This window comes from Monodelphis domestica, chromosome 2 (genome assembly GCF_027887165.1).
Source record: "Monodelphis domestica isolate mMonDom1 chromosome 2, mMonDom1.pri, whole genome shotgun sequence".
NCBI lineage: Eukaryota > Metazoa > Chordata > Mammalia > Didelphimorphia > Didelphidae > Monodelphis > Monodelphis domestica.
In genome coordinates this window covers 286,339,518-286,365,607 of record NC_077228.1, presented here as the reverse complement: position 1 = coordinate 286,365,607, position 26,090 = coordinate 286,339,518, and the positions used below count along the sequence as shown (strand labels likewise).

Here is a 26,090-nt window from a genome sequence, read left to right as displayed (position 1 = left end):
ATTTATTAGTTCAATAATTCTTTTACTTTCAATTTGATTATGTTCTCCTTTAATTTGGGGGGTTTCCAATTTAGTTTTTATCTGGGGATTTTTAATTTGTTCTTTTTCTAATTTTTTAAGTTGCAAGCCCAATTCATTGATCTCTACCCTCTCTATTTTGTTGGTATAGGCACTCAGTGATATAAAATTTCCCCCGAGTACTGCTTTGGCTGTCTTTGCCTTCAATCTTGCCCAACATCAGGATCTTTTCTAATGAGTCTCATTATGTGGCCAAAGTACTTAAGCTTCAACTTCAGTATTTGACCTTCCAGTGAAGAGGCTGAATTAATTTCTTAAATACTGACTGATTTGATCTCTTTGCTGTCCAAGGGATTCTCAAGTCTTCTCTAGCACCACAATGGGAGAGCATCAATTCTCTGGTGCTTGGCTTTCCTTATAGTCCACAACCCTCACAGTCATCCATTGCTACTGGAAACCATAGGTTTTATATATAGGGACCTCTGTCATCAACATGATGTCTCTACTTTTTAGTACACTGTCCAGATTTGCTATTGCTTTTTTTCCAAGGAACAAGTGTCTTTTAATTTTGGCTGCAGTCACCTCTACAATGATCTTTGAGATTCAAATTATAAAATCTGACACTGCTTCTACTTCTTCCTCCTCTATTTATCAAAAAGTGATGGGACCAGTTGCCAGAATTTTAGTTTTGTGAGCATGTCTAATGAACTATAATCTGAACTTGTCCTCAACTCTTAACCTTGGCTTGTGCTACTTTTCTTGCACGGAATGTCTGCTACCTAGAGATGTCAAACACACAGAAAAAGCATGCCTACTTAGAAAACCTCAAATTAATATTATCTATTTCTTTTGTATCTTTATTTTTGTTAATATTTCCCAACTACTTTTTTTTAAACCCTTACCTTCCACCTTAGAATCAATACTATATATTGGTTCTAAGGCAGAAGAGTGGTAAGGGCTAGGAAATGGGGGTTAAGTGACTTGCCCAGGGTCACACAGCTAGGAAGTGTGTGAGGCCACACTTGAACCCAGGACCTCCCATCTCTGGGTTTGGTTCTTAAAACACTGAACCACTTAGCTGCCCCCCCCATTACATTTTAATGTGGTTCAGGCCCCCCTCAGGAATTTTTTCAGGATCTTTGGGCAACCTTGAGTTAAACACTTCTGTGCTGCCTGCCCTAGTCCTCAGGGTTCAGCCACTGGTACTAAGTGTTCTCTCCCACTTCTAAATTCTGGAAGCATTTCTGCCACTTATCCAAGTACGTAGCAAATAGTACTTTGAAGTGTTACTGAATCTGTTATTTGTGTATGTCTCATCTTCCTGTCTAGACTCTAAATTCCAGGAGGTGGGGACTACTTCCCTTGAGCTTAAGGCTCATGGTCACAGTGTGGTGGTTTGGTAAAGGTTTGTTGACTGATTGAGTAGGCCTACATTTTCCATTGGTGCCTAGTGCAGAGTACTATACACATACTAAAACCTCACTTATAAAAACTTATTGTGTTTTTTGCACACCTCTAACATTTTTTGTGATTGCTCAGTCATGTCTCACTTTTTGTGACCCATGGTCTTGGCAAAGACACTGGAATAGTTTGCCATTTCCTTCACCAGCGGATTAAGGCAAATAGAGGTTAAATGACTTGCTGTAGGTCACACAGCTAGTAAGTAAGGTCATATTTGAACTCAGGCCTTCCTGACTCTGGACCTAGCTGCCCCTAAAGTGTTTTTCTCACACACAACCCTGTAATAACGCAGTTATTATCACCATTTTATAGGTGATGAGATTGAGACAAAAATGAGTGTAGTGATTTGTCCAGGGTCACTAAGTTATTCAATACTGAAGTTAGGATCAAAATTCAGATCTTCTGAAACAGAACTAAAATTCTTTCTATCAGGTCATGTGGCCTTACACAGCAGATGCTCAATAAATATTTGTAGAATGAAACAATGAGGTAAGGGAAGGAAAAGGGAAAATGTTCAGCAGAGAAGACAGGAATCCACAAGGAAATGAGATCATGTTGAAAGAGAGATGAAAAAGTGAGGATGGAAGATAAGTCCTAAGTGGGACACAGGAATGTGAACTGAGGCAGATGAAAGTCTAGCTTAGATAAAAAAAAAAATTAAGGGAAGGGGATCAAAGAGAGAGGGAAGAGAAATAGAGCTCTTTTGGTGGGTGGGGAGAAGATATGTAGTTAAGAGAAAGGGGATTCCTCACCTTGCAGCAGTAGTGCATGCAGCAGAGGGCAGGTGGCTGGTCTTCAGGGCTCAGGGGGCTGACACAGACAGGGCACTGGGTGGGGAGTGGTGGTGGTGCCTGGGCCAGAGGCACCCGAAGGCCTGAGGCTAGCAGCAAGGGCTCTGGATCCTCACTATAGCTCTGCAGCAGCTGGTCAGCCCCCCATCGAGTGTGGGCCAGCAAATGCAGTGCAACATCTGGCTCCAAGCTCAGGGTCTCTTGTACCTGGTTCACTGTCTGTTCCATTAGGCCTTCCACCTCATTGGGGCTCATGGTTCGGCCTGCAGGTAGCTGCAAGGATGCCAAGGCAGCCACCTCTTTGGGCCTAGTTGGGAATGGGATACAGAATAGATATTAGAAACCATGACCTATCATACAGACAACCCAACCAAGCCTAACCCACCAAGATTAACCAAGGGACAGATCTAAGACTATGGACAAGTGCACTATTTTGATAAAAATTAATCTTATTCTTAAAAGTATTAAGGATTAGGGGATATGGATGAATATATACAAAAATACAAACTGCCTAGACTAACAGAAGAAGAAATAGAATTCTTAAATAATCCCATATCAGAAAATGAAATCCAACAAGCAACCAAAGAACTTCCTAAGAAAAAATCCCCAGGGCCTGATGGATTCACCAGTGAATTCTATCAAACATTCAGAGAACAGTTAATCCCAATACTATACAAACTATTTGACATAATAAGCAAAGAGGGAGTTCTACCAAACTCCTTTTACGACACAAACATGGTACTGATTCCAAAACCAGGCAGGTCAAAAACAGAGAAAGAAAACTATAGACCAATCTCCCTAATGAATATAGATCCAAAAATCTTAAATAGGATACTAGCAAAAAGACTCCAGCAAGTGATCAGAAGGATCATTCACCATGATCAAGTAGGATTCATACCAGGGATGCAGGGCTGGTTCAATATTAGGAAAACCATCCACATAATTGACCACATCAACAAGCAAACCAGCAAGAACCACATGATTATCTCAATAGATGCAGAAAAAGCATTTGATAAAATACAACACCCATTCCTATTAAAAACACTAGAAAGCATAGGAATAGAAGGGTCATTCCTAAAAATAATAAACAGTATATATCTAAAACCATCAGCTAATATCATCTGCAATGGGGATAAACTAGACGCATTCCCAATAAGATCAGGAGTGAAACAAGGATGCCCATTATCACCTCTACTATTTGACATTGTACTAAAAACACTAGCAGTAGCAATTAGAGAAGAAAAAGAAATTGAAGGCATCAAAATAGGCAAGGAGGAGACCAAGTTATCACTCTTTGCAGATGACATGATGGTCTACTTAAAGAATCCTAGAGATTCAACCAAAAAGCTAATTGAAATAATCAAGAACTTTAGCAAAGTTGCAGGATACAAAATAAACCCACATAAGTCATCAGCTTTTCTATATATCTCCAACACAGCTCAGCAGCAAAAACTAGAAAGAGAAATCCCATTCAAAATTACCTTAGACAAAATAAAATACCTAGGAATCTACCTCCCGAGACAAACACAGGAACTATATGAACACAACTACAAAACACTCTCCACACAACTAAAACTAGACTTGAGCAATTGGAAAAACATTAACTGCTCATGGATAGGACGAGCCAATATAATAAAAATGACCATTCTACCCAAACTTATTTATCTATTTAGTGCCATACCCATTGAACTACCAAAATACTTCTTCACTGATTTAGAAAAAACCATAACAAAGTTCATTTGGAAGAACAAAAGATCAAGGATATCCAGGGAAATAATGAAAAAAAAAACACATATGATGGGGGCCTTGCAGTCCCTGACCTTAAACTATATTACAAAGCAGCAGTCATCAAAACAATTTGGTACTGGCTAAGAAACAGAAAGGAAGATCAGTGGAATAGACTGGGGGAAAGCGACCTCAGCAAGACAGTATACGATAAACCCAAAGATCCCAGCTTTTGGGACAAAAATCCACTATTCGATAAAAACTGTTGGGAAAATTGGAAGACAGTGAGAGAGACTAGGAATAGATCAACACCTCACACCCTACACCAAGATAAATTCAAAATGGGTGAGTGACTTAAACATAAAGAAGGAAACCATAAGTAAATTGGGTAAACACAGAATAGTATACATGTCAGACCTTTGGGAGGGGAAAGGCTTTAAAACCAAGCAAGACATAGAAAGAATCACAAAATGTAAAATAAATAATTTTGACTACATCAAACTAAAAAGCTTTTGTACAAACAAAACCAATGTAACTAAAATCAGAAGGGAAACAACAAATTGGGAAAAAATCTTCATAGAAACCTCTGACAAAGGTTTAATTACTCATATTTATAAAGAGCTAAATCAATTGTACAAAAAATCAAGCCATTCTCCAATTGATAAATGGGCAAGGGACATGGATAGGCAGTTCTCAGATAAAGAAATCAAAACTATTAATAAGCACATGAAGAAGTAAATATAAATATATATTATATATTATATATATAATATATTATATATATATATATTATAAAAATATAAACATAAATCTCTTATAATCAGAGAGATGCAAATAAAAACAACTCTGAGGTATCACCTCACACCTAGCAGATTGGCTAACATAACAGCAAAGGAAAGTAATGAATGCTGGAGGGAATGTGGCAAAGTAGGGACATTAATTCATTGCTGGTGGAGTTGTGAACTGATCCAACCATTCTGGAGGGCAATTTGGAACTATGCCCAAAGGGCGACAAAAGAATATCTACCCTTTGATCCAGCCATAGCACTGCTGGGTCTGTACCCCAAAGAGATAATGGACAAAAAGACTTGTACAAAAATATTCATAGCTGCGCTCTTTGTGGTGGCCAAAAACTGGAAAACGAGGGGATGCCCATCAATTGGGGAATGGCTGAGCAAATTGTGGTATATGTTGGTGATGGAATACTATTGTGCTAAAAGGAATAATAAAGTGGAGGAGTTCCATGGAGACTGGAACAACCTCCAGGAAGTGATGCAGAGTGAGAGGAGCAGAACCAGGAGAACATTGTACACAGAGACTAATACACTGTGGTATAATCAAACGTAATGGACCTTCTCCATTAGTAGCGGTGTAATGTCCCTGAACAATTTGCAGGGATCTAGGAGAAAAAAACACTATTCATAAGCAAAGGATAAACTATGGGAGTAGAAACACCGAGGAAAAGCAACTGCCTGAATACAGCGGTTGAGGGGACATGACAGAGACTCTAAATGAACACTCTAATGCAAATATTATCAACATAGCAATGGGTTCAAATCAAGAAAACATGTAATGCCCAGTGGATTTGCGCGTCGGCTATGGGGGGTGGGGGGATGGGGGGGAGGAAAAGAAAATGATCTATGTCTTTAATGAATAATGCTTGGAAATGATCAAATAAAATATAAAAAATAAAAATAAATAAATTTAAAATAAATTTAAAAAAAAAGCATTAAGGAAATATGCTAATTAAGGAAAAGCTGTAGCAATTCTAAGAAGTGGTTATCTGTCAATTTGTCTTTTGTGCAAATACGAGCTTTCCTGTTTTACAGTGGCTTTATAGTGTGGTAGGTATACTAAAGGTGCTTCTGTTGAATGGAGCTGTATTTGCAAACTTAGGTTTGCTTACAGTGAAATATGTTCAATAAGGGAATAAGTGGCAAACAGAAGCTCTCTGAGGGCAAAGACTTATCTTTGCAACCTTGGTATCTTGGAGCACATAGTGGGTGCAAAATGCCTATTCAACTGAACACTTAGCCTAATGAGGGTGTAGAGCAGATGGGAGGTGGAACCTAAATCCCCAACAGCAAGCTCTTCCAGCTTGTTCCAAGTCTGATAGAAAGTAAGGGGCCAGGGTTGGTCCTCTAGACCCACCTGAGCTGCGAAGTCACAGCACTCCGAGTACCACAGAAAGGGACATTGGCCTGACCACGCTGGGGATCTGCAGGCTCTGGGGCTGCATATGCCAAGACCTGGGGTCGGTCCTCCTGCCTTCGAACATAGCCCTGGCCCAGGAGATGGAGGATGCAAGAGAGGACATCGGCGCTGCTGCAGCCAGCCTCCCCACTCATGTTGCTGCCCAAGCCCTTGGGGCTAGATGGGCCCTTCTGCCAGGCCTCCAGGACCTAGGGGCACATACAGAGGTCATTGTCACCCAACCCCATCCTCTCTCTGGTTTCCACAGAATAACAATAACTAACTTTACATGTTAACCTTATCTGATCTTCATAACTATCCTATGAGATAGGTGCTATTATCTCTGTTTTACAGATGAGGAAATTGAGGCTGAGGTTAAAGGCCTCCCCAGAACTATAAACCCTATGTCTATGGCAGGAGCTGAACTCAGTTCTCCCTGACTCCAGTTCCAGTATGCTTTCCACTTTGTCACCTGTCAGAATATACCCCATGGGATCTGAAAATCCAGCAGGGCATCCTGAAGCACTCCCAGAGCCACATGTTCCACTCCTTGCTAGGCAGCCTCTTCACAATGGAGCTGTGTATACAGATGCCACTTCCCAATACTATTCTCCAAGGAGTCCCCCGCCTCACCCCCTTCCACAGGGCCCCTTTCCCCATACCAGACAGACAAGCTGGTCAATGTGCAGCCCTTTCTCCCCGTGGGCTTTGAGGATTCGGACAAGGAGGCAGCTCAGGAGGTTCCTCTTCCTCTCCAGGGTCCGGCACTCATCCTCTTCCACACTCAGGTATGTCTGGGGGGGGAGCAGCCACAGGGCCTCCCCCCCAGGCTCCTTCTCTACCTCCCGAAGCCGCAGCACACCTGAGACACCACCCCCACCCCCAATGCCCTCAGAAACATGACAGGGGACAAGACACAGCTCCTCTGAGGGGAGGGAGTGGTGCAAAAGCTTCAATCCCTCCCTTCTCCATTCACCTCCCCTACCCTATCCTGCCCTTCCCCAGGGCAGAGGGCCTGCACAGCATCCATTACCTACCTCCAGAAGGGAAACCCTGACCCTCATGAAGACTCAAAGGACCAAGTCCTGAGGTAAGGGGCTGAAGGGCTTGATTCAGTAGCTCTGACGAGATGTCTGAGCTCTGAAGCAGAGTATCCAAAGCCACCTCCTAGTGAAGAGAAACACCAAATTAAAGTTATAAAGTATTCCTTCCCACCCCGGCAAGCGGCTGGGCCTCAAGAAGAAGGTCAAAGGACTGGATGGGAATGTTGGAGGAAAGCTGGGTGTTTCTTGAAAGAAATCACTTGGGACAAATGCAGAAACAGGGCTCTTCAGATGGTCATAAAGCAGAAGACAAAAAAAATAAGGATGGGGGAGGCACACAGGACAGAGAAAATAAGAAGATCAAAAGTAGGAACAATCAGGAAGATGAGGAAAGACAGGATGGGGTCGAGAGAACTAGACTACCTCCATTTCGTTGAAGTGCAAAAGAAGCCACATCTGCAAAGTGGAGACATGCAGTGTCTGTGTCCCAAAGAGCAACTCAGCCCGGCCCAACCATGACCACTGTAGCCGACGACGAGGTCCCAATTCTAGAACTGGCCGGTTTTGACCTGGGGGTTGGAGAGAAGAACTGTCTGCGGTGGTCTATGTCTCAAGTCTTTTCTATATCTGTCTCCCAATACATATTTAGTGATCCTTCCTATGCGTCTCATGCTGTGCTCGTGCTATGGAGAACATGAGACTAGTAAGACATGAAATCCAATTCTCAAAGCTTACAATCTTACAAAGTTAGGGAGACAAGGACCATGAGACTACAAGCTCACTGAGGGCAAGCAATGTGACTTCATTACACTTGTAGCTTCCCTTGTGGGAGTGGAACTTATTGATGGGCAAGAGCAAAGACAATATATTTAGAATCTCAATGTCTAAATATTAGGGTCCACTGGATATCTTGAATCTTCACTGTACATTTGAACTTAAATGACTACAGAACAATAGCCTACTTCATAGAGCAGCATTTCCTGACATTAAAAATGAGTATTTACAAAAGTAATATCCCTTTGCTCTACTAAACCCTGTGGATTTTGCCCTGGATAGCTGCCACTGCTGCTATCCCTCTCTTGGGCCAAGGAGAATGATCTTTCTCAATAGGTACCACATTTCCCTAATCTCTTGGCTTCCCCTCTCCCAAAGCTGAGAGAAGAACTCAGCCCAAAGTAAAGGTTCAGGAAACACAGTACAATGGGATAAGTACGAGATGGTGGAATACTAGGTTTTGAGGCAGGAAATCTGTATTGTAGTAAGGTGCTGCCACTATGTGATCTTGGATAAGTCACCACCAGCTGGCTCATCTATAATGTGAGAAGGATGAACTGGATCATCTCTAATGTCCCTTTCAATTTTAACTATCTATGTTTGTTGAAAGATATATCAGACCATTCACTGCCTTGGAATGGGGGGACAGAATACAGGGTGGGAGAGGACAAGAGGAGGGAAGAGAAGGAATATTAATTCTAAAATGTCAGAAAACAATTGTCAAAAATCATTTCTACATGTAACTGAAAAAAAATTAGGAAAAAAGTCTGTCTGATGAAAGAGGAAAAGACCTCTGGGCACCATAGGTCTTCAGCATCAGTTATGCCCCCTGGTGGCCATAGCTGTCCATCCCTTACCTCCACAGAACTCCCACTAAATAAGGATTAAAAGTGTAACCCAGTTTATAAGAATTGAGAGGGTTGCCTGCCGTTTTTCCATGCACCCACACACGAAAGCTTTCATTTGTTATATCTTCCTATATAACCGTCTCCTATAGGACTTTCTCAGACAGCTCTCCTATCTGCTTAATCTTTATTCCTTTTTATGCCCCCCACCCCCAGACTCCCAGCTGCCCGCCCCTTTGTCTTACTCTGACTGTAGAAGTTGGAAAATCGGCTGAGGTTGGTGCTGAGAGCCGGGGGGAGGTACTTGTTGGGCTCGTAGAGATAGCAGAGGGGGGACACGGGCCAGCAGCGAGGAGACAGCACCAGCACGGACACTTCAGGGGCCGGCTCCTCACGTGGGAGCTGATCCACCGGCTATGGGGGCAGATGGCTCTCAGGGACCCCCTCCATCAAGTCAGTCTGACTCAACAAATACTCAGGCAAATCCTGCTTTGTGCCAGGCCCTGGGCTGGGTGCTCTGGGGAACACCACCACGGATCCCACATGCCCTTCTTCTACCCAGGGAGGGGCACTCTTCTCCTCCCACCCCTAAGTCTCCTTTCCTCCCTTTACCCCCCTCCCCCCCCCCCCGACCTCTGCTTTCTCTCTCCCCCCACCTTCTTCCGGAGATAAGCCTCTGGCCCTCACCTCTTCCTGAGTCTGGACCTCCAACCTCTCTTTCTCCCCTCCCCTCCTCCTGGGGGTGGGTCACTGGGCCCTGTCTCTCTGTTCTTTTCTTAAAAACCCTTCCCTTCTGCCTTACAACTGAAATCAAGTGGGGCAGCTAGGTGGCCCAGTGGATTGAGAGCCAGGCCTCGAGTTGGAAGGTCCTGGGCTCCAAGGTGGCCTCAGACACTTCCTAGCTGTGTGGCCCTGGGCAGGTCACTTTAATAATCCCCATTGCCTAGGCCTTCCTGCTTTGCTGCCCGCTAACCAATACAGAGTATTGAGTCTAAGATAGAAGAGAAGAGCTAAGAAAGAGAGTTGCTACCAGGCATCCGTTCAGCTAGGCACTGGAAGTTAAGTGACTTGCCCAGGGTCACACAGCTGAGAAGCCTCTGAGGACCCATTTGAGCCCAGGCTCCCTATGCTGGCTCTCGATCCCCTAAGCCAGTCCCCTGGCCCTGGCCCCTGCCTCCCAGAGGCCTCACCTCCTCCTGGGGACGGGCCTCCAGGCTGTGCTCCTCATCCTCCTCCTGTTCCAGGAGCTGCTGGTCGATCTGCTCAAGCTGGAAAAGGTGGAACTGGTGCTGCAGCTCCTGGGACGTGCTCAGGCTGCTCAACATCTGCTGGGGCAGGCGGTTGGGGAAGCAGAGCCCGATCTGCTCCAGCACGGCTCGCTCCAGCCAGCTCGGACCCAGGCTCAGGAGGCGGTCGGCCAGGTAGTACCTGCGGCACAGACAGCTCAGGCCTTCCTGAGGACGGCCTCGGCGCCAGCCTCCTCTTGGGGGCCCGGGCTCCCTTCCCTCGAGCCCGCGAGGCCCCCCTCCCAGGCCCCACACTCACTGGTAAAAGTGCTCAAAGGTGGTGGCCAGCTCCAGGCCAGAGAGGACCATCATGGGCTCCAGGCTCCGCTGCAGCTGGCCCAGCACCTCTTCCCCCCTCGGGCCACCCACCCGGCTCTTCTGGATCTGCTGGTCGATGTGCCGGGCAAACTGCTCGCTCACCTGGGCACAGGAATGGAAGGGAGACCAGTGAAAAGGGAACACGTGGAGAGAAGAGACAGAAGGGGCTCTTGGGGAGGGCCTGGGCATCGGCAGGGGCCCATCTCAGCATGAAGGGCACAGAGGACTCACGTGGGCAGCAGTGAGAAAGGACAGCTGCAGCAGAGCCCCAGAAAAGCCCTGGCGCAGGGCCAGGGTGAAGGCTGCCCGCGGCCCAAAGAGCTCTGCCCCGGCACTCTGGAGGCGCTCGTAGGTGTCACAGTATCTGGGCACAAGGTCCGGGGCTTGCCAGGCTGCGGTCAGAAACCTGCTCACCTGAGGGTGAGAGGCAGGAGCGTGAGGGGCCGCTCCTGCCCCAAGGGCCTCTCCAACACCCCGTCAGGCCCCCCCTGCCCACCTGCTCTTGCACCACACCCCTCCAACACTGGGTGATCCCCCTCAGGCTGCCGCCAGGAGGGCCCAGGCCAGCTCCCGAGTTCAGCTCCCGAATCTTACTATTCTTGCCATCTGTGGAGACAGATTCAGGAGGAGGAAGATAAAACCTTAGACTCGGGGTCCTGAAGCCAAAGACAGGGTTTGCAGCCCCCGCCCCCCCATCAGGCCCCTCCCATTCCAGGAGGAAGGCTGAGAACAAAGGACACCTTCCCTCCCTCCCTCCCCGGCTGATAGTGATGCTCCCCCATGGCTCAGGGAGGTAGAAAATGTCAGACTTGGCAGAAGAATCCAGGAAAGAGAGGCCCAGGGAGACAGGAAAAGGAGGGCACTGCCTTGAGGTAGTGCAGCTGCGGCAAGGATGGGAATGGATTTGTTCCCCTCACAGTCCCCATCTGCACACTTTCACCCAGGACCCATTCCCTGAGACTCACTGGGCCGGGTGGGAGGCTCAGGAGGAGGTCCTGGGGGAGGCTCCACATGCACCAGCAGGTGGCTGAGGCGACGCACCCGGGACGCAAAAGAATCTGCTCGGCCCTGTGGGCAACGGGCCTTCTCTCTGTGCTCCAGGTACTGGCCCAGCAGCCAGGCCAAAGGGCTCACCCCACTGCCATCTGAGGAGGGAAGACAGCTCCCGAAGACACGGCCAGAAGGGAGCAAGCAGCGGCTAAGGAAGGATGGCCTGCCTGCGGAGGGGGACCCTGAGGAATGGCTAACGGGGGCAGTTCTTTGGGGAAACTTGGTCCGCCTTATGGGATAAAATCCAAAGGAAGTGATGCCATCGTTACCAGGAGCACTTGGGGGAGTGGGCTGGGGGGTGACGTTTGGGGTCATTAACCTGGGGCACTTCTTGAGGGAAAGCTATTCTAGCAGAGCTTATGGGATCATTGCCAGGGAGTCATTGGTAAGGTTCCTGGGGGCAGTTTGGCAGGGCCTAAGGTTATGGGGTGGTTACCAGGGCCAGTTCCTAGGCAAGATGCTCTAGGATGACTACCTGCAAAACTCCCAGGGCACAACTTGTGGAAGTTGCTGGGCCAGTGTCTGAGGGACAGGGGCTGGGATAGTTACCAGGAGCAGTGATGCTCTGCACCAAGGGGCTGACCAAGGCCTCCCAGCAGGTCCTTCCCAGGGCCAGGGCAGCCTCATCATCGGGGAGGAATCGATCTGCAAAACTCTGCTCATGGCGTAAAGCCCCGTTCAGTCTGGTGACAGGGTCAGGAGCTAGAGGCACGAGCCCCTGGCCCCAAGACTATCCCTCAATATGATACCCTGAATGTTCTCACGGCAAGAGCCCCCCCACGGATATCAGGAGGGTCTCTGCCCCACAACTCTTCTATCCCCTTCCCCAATCCCCTGGTGACTCTCGCCCTATCCCTGACCTCTTCACTCCTGGCCTGCTCCCCCCACCTCCTCCATCCACCCCATGAGCCCAGGCCCCCTGATGCCCCTCTCCACACCTAGGACAGAGTTGCAGCAGGCGCTTCCGGTCCCGAGCGATGTCCTGACTCCAGGCTTGGGCTCGGACGGTGTAGAAAAGGTGTGTGCGGCGACACAGCTGCTCCCGGAACAGCGGCCAGAATGTGGGTTTGGGGCCCAGCACCTCCACCCCTCGCACACGGGTGTCAATGCCACCCTGAAATATGTGGCTGTCATTGACTCTCTGTGACAGTCTGGCTCCCTCCCCAAACCTTCCTTCAACCAAACTTTGGCATAAGTTGGGGCCCAAAGTTCCACCAACCCAGAGTGTCTTTTAACTGTCCTGTCCAGAAACAACTCTTACATTATTAGAATTTCAATCTCCTGGAGCTCTTCCCAACCAGATCAATTGAGAAGCCAAATTGAAAGTCTGATATCCTTCATTCAAGTACTTTGAATTCAAGGAACAACTCTCCTTCCATTCCCTCCTGTCCCCTGGATCAAAACTAGTTGGTCTTAATGCTTTTTAAGCTACTTAATGCTTCCCTAAGTTCTCTCTCATTCAAAACCCTTACATTCTTAAAACCAATATGAAGTATCAGTTACAAGGCAGAAGAGGACTAAGGGCTAGGCAACTGGGGTTAAGTAACTTGACCAGGTCAGACAATTAGAAATATCTGAGGCCAGATTTGAACCTATCTCTAGGTTTGGTACTCTCATCTATCTTCCCCTTCCCCAACCTCTTCAAAGTGTTTTCATCTCTATAGACCCTACACTATATTCTACCTGTTGGCATCGCTTGATACGGATCTGAAGGATGGGCCAGAAACGGGTCAGGTTCTCTAGAAGCATCACTCGGCTAGCAGAAGGCATCACGTTTACCTGAGGCAGGGGAAAGAGCTGCCATGATCCTGATGATGCATAAAGGAGCTGTACTTTCTCCTTCTAACCCTTGGGACCACTGAACTCTTCCTCCCTTCACAAGGTCCAAGGATCCTCAGGGCCCCACAATTCTATAATCCTAATTCTTAGCCCCACTATTTATTCCCTCCCTTGGGGACAAAGGGCTAAATAAAGAGTTCCCTCTGGGTGAGGAGGAACCCTCTCTGCCCAGGGTTCAGACCATGTATGATGATTAGTTACTAGGAACATTAGACAACTATGAGAATTCTCACTGTGTTGAGCTCAGTGCTGACAGAACTGGCATTGTCTCCCCCTAGCACCACCACACGGGCTGGCATGTAGCTTGAGTCTTCACTGGCCACCAGCAGAGTCAGCTGTCTGGGGGGGAGGAACCCATCAGAGCCCATGCCCAAAGGGTAACTCCCCTGTCAGGGTTCAGAGATTTCCTTCTTTCCTGTACCTGCTAGGCTCAGGGAGTCAAAAAAATCAAAATATTTTCGAACTGGAAGGGATTTTAAGAACCTGTCTAAGTTCTGCCCACCCTAACTTTCACAGCTGAGAAAAGTGAGACCAACAGAAGCAAAGTGGTTTGCCCAAGGTCAACAAGGAATTAGCAGCAGAGCCAAGAGCAGCCTCAGTTAGCCTCATAGAAAGTATGAGGCTTTTACATGATCCTTTCCATAAGGGCTCAGAGAGGTCCAGACATGGCCACCCAATGTGTGATAGTGTTCTATGCATGCCCATCCTGCCCCACCTGACAAGGACCCCCCGGTGCATGTGCAGTGTGATATAATGAGAGCCTGTGCTGCCATTGGATTCCCAGTAGGTCTTGGGGTTTCTGTCAGTCAGCTTGCTGGCCCCATGAGGATTGGATGACACCTCCACCTTCTCCCAACACTTGTCTTCCTTTACTTCCACACTGGATCCTGGGGCCAAACAGGAAGGAAAGAACCAATCACAGTCTGTTGAGGGAAGTACAAAGGAGAGCAAGGAAGGAGTGGTAACACCACTGGGCTAGGAGCTGGGGGGCAGCCACTGACCCTAGTCAGAGGTAGGTGAAGAACACTGACCCTGGCAGAGATGCCTGAGGAAGACGTCAAAGAAAGGGATGTTAATGGGTCGGTGGGTTCGTCTGTGTTCTTCAATCTGGCTAAGCACCATCTGTAGTAAGGCAACAGGGTTAGGATGGGTTTGTCACACAGAGAAATACAGAGAGCAGGAAGGAAAATGGTGACTAGGGACACAGAAACATATATATATTTAAAGGCAAAAAAGTCAAAGGACTAAGATTTTGCTTCCTCCCCTCCCAACCCTAGACTATAGTATCACACAGGAATCTCTTCTAGTCATTATCCCAAATCAGACTCATAGATGCCCCCCCCTCCCTCCTACCAAAACCCACTGACTCCCCTCCCTTGCTGCTGGCTGTGGTCCTACTTTTTAACCAAGTGCTTTTCCTCACCTCCCTCTTCCCAATGTTATTTCCTAGGCTCTATCCTCTACACTGCCCATGCTCCTGACCTGGATACACCCAGCCAGGATGCTCGTGGTAAGGTTACTGTAGAGCCGGGCATGCTTCTCACACTCGCTCACTAGGTCCCGGAGCTCAGGTCCCAGGAGCAGCTGTGCGGTGTGCTTGTCCAGGGCTTTGGTGAGGGCCTCTCGAGCTCCTAAGCGGCAGAGAACCACTGCACAGTCTTTGTGTAATGTTGCCAGGCGATGCAAGAAGCGGATTAACTCCTGGACCACCTGCGATGGGGACCAGGGAAGGTAGAATAGAATGCCCAGCACCAAGAGGTGGGCAAAGCCAAATCGACAAGTTTGATTAGAAAGACGAAAAGATAGAAAAAGCAGAAAACAGGGGTCAGACCAAAAGAAAAAGCAACTCACAATGTATATTTCCTACTTTGAATGCTGTTCCCCACAGTCTCCCTCCCTACTGAAGAGTCATACCTCCCGGTCATTGCTGGGGGCATTCATACAGGCCAGACATGGTTCCATGGCCTCATGCCAGGGGAGAAGGATGGCCTCAGGGAAATCCAGCAGCCTGATCAGGATTCTGATGGAAGTTGAAGTAGAGACCTTTTACTCCACCTGTACTGACTCTACCTATTGCAGCATCCTTTGAACTCAGGTTCCATCCCTTCATCGTCCAACATGCCTAATGTTTCCCTCCTTCCCACTCATCCTCTCACCTCAAAACTGTCATGTGCAGTGACTTGTTAGGCCCTGGGGTCTCAAGGCTCTGTAGCAATAGCAGAAAGGGCTGGGGCTGATGTTGAAGCCTCTTCAGTACTTGGTTCACATCACCCTCCCAGGATCCCTCAGGGCAGATGCTTCGCTCCAGCTCCAAGAGTAGCTCCCCAGAAGGGCCAGCACTCCCCACCAGGCTCCGGAGCAATGGCTCCTCTGTTCCAGTCTGGGGCTCAGGGCAGGGTGTCTCTGCTACTATAGCCCAAACACAGAGGAGAAAAGAGGTAAAAACAAACAAACACATGCACAACTGATAGCCTACCCTCATCAACTTAGGAAGATTTAGGAAATTCCTTCATTTTTCTGAGACCGTTTCTTTTTCTTTAACAACCACCAAAAAAAAAACAGAAACAGGAAAAATTATTTTCTTTTTTTCCTTTCAATTCTTACCTTCTATCTTAGGATCAGTATTGTGCTTTGGTACTAGGGCAGAAGAGTGGCAAAAGGGGTTAAGTGTCTTGTCCAGGGTTACACAGGTTACATAGCTAGGAAGTGTCAGGGCCAGATTTGAAACTATGACCTTTTATCTCTATGTCTGGCTCTCAAATCTGAGCCACCTGGCAGCATCCCAAAAATTATTTTCAAAGCAAGCCATATCACACATATAATATTTTTATATTCCCAAATTAGGTGATTTCAAATCTATAAAGGGAGTTTTAAAAGTTTCATTCCTATTTCCATTTCCCCCAAAATCAATTAAAAGGAGACATCCTTCACAAAGCTTCAAAATTTCCAAATTTTTCTTATTTCTAGCTATGTTCTTTTCCTACCTGTTGGGATTACTTCACTCTTCCCCATTCTCCCTGATGTTCATGAGTTCTAGATTTCCACACTAAGGGAAATCAAGAAGTTGTCTTATCCTTTCCCTACTTTCTGGCAGTACCAGAGAGATGAGAATATCTCCTGTATTCAAAGCCCTTTTCAGAAGGGACTCCCTAGCCTTTTTCATTCCCTATTCTAAGGCCCTTGTAACTCAGGAAACTCAGATGAAAACTGAGAACAACTGAATCCTATTTTGCTTTTTAACTAGGATCCTGCAGTGTTAATGCTGATAAATTAATATCTCACTGCTTAGCTAGAAAGTAACAGTCTGATTTCTTCTAAACTCCACAGCCAAATACTGCTCCCCAGCTCCTTGTGACCCACTGTGGTACCTGCATGCTCTGGACTGCCAGGAGGCCCATGCTCTGAAAGCTGGCTGAGCAGGGTGAGAATGAGGGTGCGAGTTGGGGGCACAGGATCTGGCCCACCACCACAGTGATTATGCAGGGCCTCTTGCAGCTCTGGAGTTGCCAGTTGTTCCCCAAGGGCCTGGTGGTTGCACATGAGCATGTTGAGAAGGAGCAGCCCATTGCTTACAGCTGAGGAACACCTAGAATGGATGATGGGGAGGAGGAGAGAGAGGGCAGAGAAGAGCAAGAAGGCAAGTAATAGAAGGGAAGGAAGAACATAGAACTTAGAACAGGAAGGGTCTTTAAAAGTATTAACCCAACCTCATAATTTAAAAGAGGAACAAATTGAGTCCCAGAGACTCATTTTAGTAACTTATCCAAGGCTAAACAGGTAGTAAAAGTAATTGATCTAGGATATGAATTCAGGCCTCCTGACTCCAAATTTAGTGTTCACTCCATTACACTATCCTATAGCTAAAGCAAGCAAGTGCTCCAATAACAGGATCCCAGATTCACTTATTTATTCATTAATTCAACAAACACTAATCAATAACATACAATTTGTACAGTTTCTGTAACCTCAGTTTTTTGTTGACTACAGAAGCATATTGCCTGCTCAGGATTTGAGGTGATTTTTCAGAATGATCCTCCTTTAATCTGTTTTTGCCATTTTTAAACACTCAATAAATAAATTTGAAACATTTGATTAATAAAAAAAGACAGATTGAAAACTGATTAGATTCCTTAAATATCTGATCACTGAAGATAAAATGAAAAATACTTCCAAGTGATGTGGGGAAAGTATTATGTAAGGCATATATATAAATTGATATTTGAAAATTATGTAGGGAAAGATTAGTGTTAGAAAATTAAAGAAATAATGAGAAGAATTTGATATATACTTATACCAAATGCAAGGTCCTTTGACAACAAAAAGTCAGGCAAATAGGTATATAAATGGTTTCATTCAATATTAAAATATATTATTTTAAAATAAGATTTTTACTGTGATGGAGCAGAGAAGCATCAAGAAATAACTTAATTCTCATTTAAATGAAAGTAAACTTTTTAAAAAACAAAACAAAAACAAAAAACAAAGTCAAACAAACACTAATCAAGAACCATCTGTTTGCAGAGCATCACGTTAATACTGAAGAAGATAGAAATTGTAGCTAAGACACTGTCCCTGCCCCCAAGGGCCTTACTTTTTTTTTTCTTTTAAATCCTTACTTTATGTCTTAGTAAGTACTCTAAGACAGAAGGCAAGGGCTAGGCAAACTGGGTTAAGAGATTTGCCCAGAGTCACACAGCTAGGAAGTGTATGAGGCTAGATTTGAATGGTGGTCCTCCTGACTCTAAGCCTGGAGCCGCTTTATCCACTGTGCTACACAGCTTCCCCCATGCCATACTCTTGAGGCCAAATCAGAGTTCTCTTTCTCTAGGAACATACTAACGCAGGCCTTCAAGATAAAGAGTTTGCTATATATTAGACATGGCCAACATGGAAATTTTTGTTTGCTCTTTTTCCAACAGGGAGAGTGTGGAATGGAGAGAAAACCGGTTTCTGTCTGTTGGAAAAAAAAAATTTAATTAAAAAGTCTTTTAGAAATACAAATGTTTAGTGATCTCCTCACTCCACATTCCCAGCCAGAATCTGCCCCAACATCAGTCAAGTGAGCACTACCAATGTTTAACCTAATGAAAAGATAAAGGGAATTTCTGCAAGGAGGAAAAAGTGAAAGTTAACATTTGCGGCCAAGTAGTGCCAAGCCTTAGAAAGATATAGGAGGTAACTGTGTTAAGTTGGGTACACAGGTGATAGGCAGAAGTGAGGCAAAACTCAGCAAACTCCTTTACCCTTCAGTGTGTAGCATAAGGATGACAGCAGCAGGGATTGCCCCAAGCAGGTTATCAGTGCCAGGGCGGGCAGCTGAGCCAATGCTGGCAAAGATTTCCCGGATCATCTGGGCTTCAGAAGCTGCCAAGGGGGATGCTCTACCACTGCCCCCACTGGGGAGTTCACAGGGTCCAGCACTGGCCAAGACCTTCAGTGCCTGCAGGGGAAATGTGGCATGGTCAGAACCATCCCTATGTTACAGTGAACATAATGGTTGCAATACCCAGTGCTCTCTTGGGTCCTGTGCTACTAGTAGCTGACTAGTGCTTCGAGGAAGCAGCTGGTAAGCAAAAGATAGCTCAAAAAACTGTTACTAAAAATTACAGAGGGTACACATCATCAGTTGGCAATACTCTACCTTACTCCATCAAAGCAAAGATGTAGGAACCATGTCTCCCACTTCAAATCAGGCCACAGGACTGTCCTCTTGTGATTTCTTTTCATTTTCAAAGTTGCTTTGGATATTCATTTTAAACTGACTTCTGCTCTAAAAATGTTGGGGACTGTAAAGTACCATGATCTGCTCTGAGCCCTATATGACCGACCCAAAGGATGGCATTGGGAGTGGTCAAGAAGTAATGAATTTCACCAGGGTCCATCCCCATTCCCCCTACTCACCGCCAGTCCGGCCTGTTGCACAAGAACTGAGGTCTTATACTCCTGCATGCAGACCAGCACGGCATAGACCCCACCCTCTGTGGCAAAGAGTGGACGCCACTCATGTTTAGCCATGAGCAAATAAAGAAGGCGTAGTGCCAGTACCACCAGCAGTTTCTCCCCAACCTGATTGGTCAGCAGCTCAATCAGTGTCTTGACTAACTTCTCTCTAAAGAGCAAAGATATCAGAGCAGCAAATCATTTTGATTTGGAGATTAGGGAGTAGAAGGACCCAATTCACTGTCTCAACTCTACTGATCTAAGCCATAAACTCTCCTTCATTCATCTTAACTGATTCTGCCTAACTCTAAATCTACCCATCACACTTGATAGCATTCTCTCTTCACTTAACTGAATTCTTCCACTCCTCAGCCAATCCTTTCCTTGCCTTACTTCCAACTATATTCCCAGTGCTCTGAAACCCTTGCTCTCCCCTCTCCGTATTCCCCCCTCCCAGGGTTAGTCCTTATATCTTTTTCCCATTTTGCTCAGTTGCTTGTTCTACCTGGCTTTGCCTCCTTTCTCCTTACACCTGGCCCCATCTCTCCCTCTGCCTCCTTATTCCTGACTTTCTGCCTCCAGTCATGCTTAGCTCTCATAGGGTCTGACCTGAGGGCCTTGTCTGGACGGAGCAGAGGGTGGTCACGCCCTGTGGCTTCCTCCACAGCTTTAGAGAGGGCATAGAGCCCTGAAAGTTGCAGGTTTGTTTCTGAGTTGGATCTCTGCACCATGGCAATGGCCTCTGTCACATGCTGCTCCAAGGAGCTCCTCCGACCAGGACCACGCAAGGCACTGCACAGTTCTAGAATGGAGGGGAAAAAAGGTAATGTTTCAGCCTTCTTTACTATAGGATGCTCCCTGGACCCAAGAGGTAAAGCTATTTAATCAAGATTAGGAGACATTAGAACATGGATTTTCCTTTTTTAGATTTACAAGAAACAGGGAAGAACGATAAGGAGTGTTGGATCTCAGTCAATCCACAGGAATGGATCCTTTTAAGTAAAGAACACAGACCATGAAGCCACCTAAGGCCTAGCTTACATGCTAGGTAGCCTTCCCCACTCTCCTCACCTTGAACCACCAAATGTCTAATGCAAGCCCCTATTCTCCCTCACTAAAGCTGAACTCACCACTGGCTGACTCTTTCAGTTCAGGGGGAAGAATCAGCCCTTCAGCCACCAGAAGCTGATTGAATAGCTGGGAATCATTCTGTGCCTTGGGGGGCTCAGCTTCCACCTTGATTTTTTCTGGCAATGATGCCTTGGGGGTACAGGTATCCTGAGGCGCCACAGGAGCTGGGCTGGCTGAATTTCCTGTATTGGGCTGCGGTCCATACTTGTTGTAAACATGAGAGCTCAGCAAGTCACTGAGAGTGCTGCCCTGGCATTGCCCACTGAGTGCTAATACCAGCCTCTGGGCCAACTCCATTGACACTGAGAGCTCACCCAGAGCTTCTTCCTCCAGAGTCTGTGGACAATGAGGAAAATTCATTATACATGGCAACAGGGGAAAAGAACTAATGGGATTAAGAAAGGATAACTTATTCTTGTTATAGCTTCTCATTTCCTCTATTCCTGGCCTCATGGTTTGCTCAGACCCATGTTCAGCTTCTAAAGCCCTCCACCTGACCCGATCTCTCTCCACTTACTAGTCCCTCCCATCCTGACTCATCTCCCCCTTAGTGGTAGACCTAATCTTCAGAGTTCCACTCCTAGGCTCCACATACCTCCCCATCTGGGTTCTCCTGGAGGAGCCGGAGAAACTCCTGTTGCTCAGGCCCATCCAGCTTCTTGATGAAGAAAAGCAGCTCCCACCATTCAGCCTGGCTCAGACATCCAGACTCTGTATTGCTTTGAGCCTCAGGTTTAAGGTATGGTAGAGCATATAACCCCCCCAGGGGCTTCCAGTCTAAGGAAGGGGGCACTGTAGACACAAGACATGAGGGCACTGACCAACTCGTCCAAGAGAATGGGATACTGGACTCATTCAGGGCAGCTCAGGGTCAGAGGCAGCATCAATCTTTGGTTACACTTCCTCTACCCAGCTAAACCCCCATATACCACTTCCCAGGGAATCTGTATACTTGCCTCCCTAAGCTCACCTATACCTGGGGCCTGGGGCCCACTGCTCCCTGTCCCTTTCTCTGGTTCAGCAGCAACTTTGTCTTCAGTTACAGGACCCAGAATCTCCACCATGTGCCAGTGTACCCAGTATGTACGGCCAGTAGACTGCCATAGCACCTGGGTAGGAAGAGGGGAGGGAGAAAGGTCAGTCACCTGGGCGAGAGAGGGCAACCTCAGCTAGAAGGCCAGACCTGGGGCACATGATAATAAAGAGACAAATCATCATCATCATCATCATCGGTAACATTTACATAGTGCTTCCTCTGTGTCAGGCACTTATGTTAACTATTTCACAATGATTATTTCATTTAGTCCTCTCAACACCTCTGGGAGGTAGGGGCTATTATTGTTTCCATTTTCAGAAAAGGAAATGGAGGCAAAAGAGAGGTTAAATGACCTGCTCAGGTCACACAGCTAATAAGTATGTGAGGCCACATTTGATCTCAGGTCTTCCCAACTCCAGGCCTGGCATTCTAGGCCCCTTCCAAGTGAAGCCTCCATAACAGACAGACAGACAGACAGACAGACAGACAGACAGACAGACAGACACACACACACACACACACACACACACACACCACCCCGATCCGAGGCTGGGGCAGCTCTCCCTAGAGTGGAGGCTGGAGGAAGAGGACAAAAAAGTAGCCAAACACATCTTGCTCTCTCCTCTGCCAAATGAGAAGAGAAAGTAGGAACAGTCTATCTGGTTGTTTCTCTTCCCTTCCCATCCAGCAGGAATCTCCTGTCTGTCTGGCTTGTTAGTGATACAATCTTCTCCAAATGGCCATTCTCCTTCCTGGGGGTGGGGGGTGGTGGGGTGAGAGAATGGGACCCAGTGACTCTCAAACTTCCCCACCTTTCTCTCAGATCCCTCTTTCTTTTCTAGGGATGCTGTCCTGCCATGCCTACCCTCCGGGCCACCATTCCCAGCTCTCTCACACATACCTGTACCGGGGGCATTCCATTGTTGCTCTGCCGGAACTCTCCTTGGTCCCCAGCACTGATCTCCTCATAATCCTCCAGCATTCGAACACGCATCCCTGGCTGCAGTGTCTCCTGAACATAGTCAGCATAGCCACTCAGGCTGGAGAACTCGGACCTCGGTCTGAAGGCCCGGCTCGGCCTCCTGGGGGAAGTAGGGTTAAGCAGGGTTGGGAGGATGGGGGTTGGCATGGACGAGCGGGGCTGAAAGATGGACCGGGCAGGCCGTGGGGGAGATGCAGGCTGCCTCCCCGGGCCCCGGTCCCATCCCATGCCCCGAACCAATTCTGAAATCAGGTTGCCCATGGCCATGCTAAACTCCAGTTCCCGCTGTCCACGGCTCTTCTCCACACCGGAGGCCTTGTTAGGAGAGTACCGGTTTCCCCGCTCCCCAGCCCCAGACTCCAAGCTGCTACTTAGCTGGTCCAGGAGGGAGGTGACGCACAAGTAACGCTTCACTAAGGAGAAGAGCAGCTTTCCAGGGATCTGCACGACAAACAGCCCAGCCTCAGCTCGCTCGCTCGCTCGGCTCCCTCTCCTAACCGTACTGCCAACACGTGGGGATCCAAGACCAGCCCTGAGCCCGGAACACAACTCCCTTAGCTTACCTGGGGCAGGTGGATCCCTTCAAAGGCCATGCAGTGCTCTTCCGAGGATGTGGTCTCTGCAAAGAGCTCCAGCAGAGTGGAGCGGCTATCGAAATCCATGTGCTGCTCGATGCCATCCTGCTGGCTCAGGGACAGGAGCACATGGGCCCTGCTCCCTAAAACACAAGCCCTGCTCAGCATCCCGCCCCAGCACACTCCACCTACCACCTCCTGCCCAGCCCTCAACTCTTCCCTTTCTTCCACCTGCCAGCACAATCAGGGCCTTCTCCAGCAAAGGCCTGACAGGGCGCCCATGTGCTCTGACAAGGGACACTAGGTCTTTCACAATAACCATCTGCACTAACATCTGGCCAGTAAGTTCTAAACTCTATTAAAGAGTCAGACTGTCCCTTTCAGTTCCTGTCTCTCTTTCCTCAATGGGTGTGACGCGGAGCTCTAAATTCCCTGCAGCGGACTCCAGGCAGACATCTCTCCCCACCCCCTCTGTGATGAAACCAAAAGGCCCGGATGGACATCCTCTTTTGGCAAGTGGTCCCCGATGCCCGCTCTGGCTCTTGTTCCCACCTCCTCTCCTGCTTCCCCCTTCTTTCCCTGCCCCCTCTCACCAGCATCATGGGCCGCCAAGGCCTGCAGCATCTTGCCAGCACTTCTTCGAATCTGTGGCTCAGGGTTACCCAGCATGTGCATGAGCAGGTCCAAGGCTCCGGTCTCTCTGAAGACACCGGCAAGGGGCCCGATGCTGGCATAGGCACTCAGCACGTGGATGGTGTGCAGCACGGAGGCCGCAGGACTGGAACCCCCGCCACCGTCCAGCTGTCGGGCGGCTCGGCGCACCAGCTCCCGCACGTCTGTAGCCATCTCTCCCAGGGACGTTTCGTCCAGCCCCCCAGCATCCCGGGGAAAGGCGCCCACGCTCCCCGCTGGCTCGTGCTGGGGCCCTTTGGCCGGTGCTCGTTCACCAAGTAGCATGGGGCAGTTGGCGTAGACCTCAGGGGCTGAGAGCCACATGAGGATATGCTCTGCTTTGCCCTCCAGCGAGCTGCCACTGCCCACTCCACCCTCCTTCCCTCTCTGAAGGACAGTCCAACGGATCAAGTACTCTGGATGCCCATCATGCCCCTGTCTCTGCCGGAGCAGCTCCTCAGGATATGCCTGCAGTCGTGGGCCCAGAGGCACCAGCAAGTCTCTGCTCCTACGTTCCCCCACCATGCTGGACACCTAGAACAGAGGAAGAAAAGGAACAGAATGAGGACAAGTATTCATTGTGAAACAAGCATCTAGAGGGCCAGATTGTAGGGCAGAAATGACATAGAACAAAGGGAAGAGGAGCCCAGGCCCAGTGATCTGGACAGGGACATGAACAAAGTGAATTGGGGCTATTGTGGGAAGGGGATAGATGGCAGTTGCAGGAGAGCATAAATACATGATGAGGCTAAGACTATAGTAGGGAAGGCAAAGTGGACAATGAGACTTGAAAAGACAAGAAAATTAAGTAAGGCATTAAAATAATGGATAACATAAAATAAAACAGTGGAGTGATACATTTAAAACCTGAAAGGACTTTAGAGATCATCTAGTCCAAGACCCATTTTGGAGATTAAAAGAAATAAGAGAAGATAGTTGGTATAATATGGAGAAGGGAAGCAGGGAGGATGAAAACAGTGAACAAGAAAAAAAACGCAGGGAATCACAGTTCCAGAAGGAAGGCATTATGGTAAGAGCAGCCTGGTGGCTAAATCAAAATTAATGTCTGGGAAGTGATATAGGAAGATAATCACACAGAGACATTTCAGAGAAAGCAATCTGGACAAAAAGTAGGTAAAGTCAGTACATATGAGAGTAGAGGTATAAAAATGGGAAACAGTGTCTCTGAGACCACCATAATACAGGCCCTCACCACAGCCTGCTTTGGCAATTCCTTCTGAATAGGTTTTACTTGCTTGCCTCTCCTACACCATTCCACCCTTCAAACCAGCCAGGACAGAATGTATGTGGAAGGGAAAATCAGGACCAGATGCATGTACTGGGAGTAGATGGGTCAGTAAGAAGTGTGTTTCTATTTGAAGGGGAGGAGTAAGCAAGTGGTGGTCTTGTTCAAGAAAAGAAGGATCCAGTTAGATGTGTGTGTTTAAGGGGGAGGAGCAAAAAAAGATAGAATATGAAGAAATGGGGGTCGTCTGGGAAGGGAGGATTAGAAAAGAAGGGCTGGGAAGAGGAAGCATATGGGTGAAGGTGTGGAAACAAGGAGCTGGGTGGGGGGTGTGGAGAGAGAAATAGAGAAATAGTCTGGGAAGACATATGCATGACCAGGATGAGTGAGGGGCTTGAAGGGGAAAGACACATCGGGGATCACAGAGATTGCCTGGTGTGGAAAGGAGAACTGTAATAGTTAAAGGTGTAGGACGTGCTGCACGCAGTTGGAGGGGGAGATCCGTGGAAGAAGGAGGGGGATGTGAGGAGCTGGGGCATGATTTGGGAAAAGGCCGGGGGTGTGTCTGAAGAGGACGATCTGGGCAAGGTGTGCACGGGAGACAACCCCAGCAGGTGGATGGGGTGTGTGCATGAGGGGGAAAGGGAGGCTCTAGGAAAGGTGCATACATGAGAGGGGGAGGGTCCGATGGGGGTGGGGGGCGCGTGCGTGAGGGGGAGGGTCAGGACGGGGTGACCGTTGGTACAGGGAGTGGGGCTCCTGGGACCGCGCGGCTCGGGGCGGCGGGGGAGGGTTCGAAGTGGAAGGGGAAGGAGAGAGACAGGGGACCCCCACCCCGTGCGCACGCTCTTCTCACCTCCCGCCGCCCCGCGCGCCCCCTTTTGCCGGCTCCGACTAGACGGTCCCGCCGGACCCGGCCGCCTCAGTCAGCTAGCACCCTCACTTCCGGGTCCTCTGTTGCACCTGCGCTCACCGTCCAGCTTCTACGGAAGCCAGGCAGAACGCCTGCTGCGGGGAGAAGGATGGGTAGCGCCGAGGCGGAGGCGGAGGCGGAGGCGGAGGCAGAGGCGGAGGCCTCTGCGCGTGCGCAGCATCCTCCTCCGGATAGGGCGGGATCTAGCCTTGCCCGATTTCTTCAGGGATGGAGGTATGACTCTTGGCTTGG

At 48.0% G+C, this 26,090-nt stretch overlaps 1 protein-coding gene across 5 annotated transcripts in view; it reads right to left on the bottom strand.

Annotated features, from left to right (window-relative positions):
- Positions 1–25,978, bottom strand: part of CUL9 (cullin 9) — a 35,987-nt gene extending 10,009 nt beyond the window's left edge. Inside the window, exons 1-31 of one of the 5 annotated variants that reach the window (XM_056818271.1) lie at positions 25,782–25,978; positions 23,601–24,213; positions 22,996–23,150; positions 22,352–22,873; positions 21,385–21,523; positions 21,010–21,206; positions 20,414–20,750; positions 19,893–20,085; positions 19,245–19,452; positions 18,587–18,783; positions 16,712–16,929; positions 15,500–15,752; positions 15,258–15,363; positions 14,826–15,053; positions 14,375–14,465; positions 14,059–14,230; positions 13,577–13,682; positions 13,188–13,283; positions 12,443–12,618; positions 12,054–12,187; positions 11,420–11,599; positions 10,951–11,060; positions 10,686–10,868; positions 10,396–10,556; positions 10,041–10,278; positions 9,096–9,264; positions 7,655–7,800; positions 7,226–7,355; positions 6,851–7,050; positions 6,147–6,397; positions 2,232–2,577 (exon numbers count right to left, since the gene is read on the bottom strand). In XM_056818271.1, the coding sequence (XP_056674249.1) occupies positions 2,232–2,577; positions 6,147–6,397; positions 6,851–7,050; positions 7,226–7,355; positions 7,655–7,800; positions 9,096–9,264; positions 10,041–10,278; positions 10,396–10,556; positions 10,686–10,868; positions 10,951–11,060; positions 11,420–11,599; positions 12,054–12,187; positions 12,443–12,618; positions 13,188–13,283; positions 13,577–13,682; positions 14,059–14,230; positions 14,375–14,465; positions 14,826–15,053; positions 15,258–15,363; positions 15,500–15,752; positions 16,712–16,929; positions 18,587–18,783; positions 19,245–19,452; positions 19,893–20,085; positions 20,414–20,750; positions 21,010–21,206; positions 21,385–21,523; positions 22,352–22,873; positions 22,996–23,150; positions 23,601–24,204 (6,246 nt within the window). In that variant the 5' untranslated portion in view covers positions 24,205–24,213; positions 25,782–25,978. The remainder of the gene's footprint in view (positions 1–2,231; positions 2,578–6,146; positions 6,398–6,850; positions 7,051–7,225; positions 7,356–7,654; positions 7,801–9,095; positions 9,265–10,040; positions 10,279–10,395; positions 10,557–10,685; positions 10,869–10,950; positions 11,061–11,419; positions 11,600–12,053; positions 12,188–12,442; positions 12,619–13,187; positions 13,284–13,576; positions 13,683–14,058; positions 14,231–14,374; positions 14,466–14,825; positions 15,054–15,257; positions 15,364–15,499; positions 15,753–16,711; positions 16,930–18,586; positions 18,784–19,244; positions 19,453–19,892; positions 20,086–20,413; positions 20,751–21,009; positions 21,207–21,384; positions 21,524–22,351; positions 22,874–22,995; positions 23,151–23,600; positions 24,214–25,781) is intronic. The other 4 variants (XM_007483948.3, XM_007483944.3, XM_007483946.3 and 1 more) reach the window with 4 other exon arrangements.
- Positions 25,979–26,090: the final 112 nt, after the last annotated feature.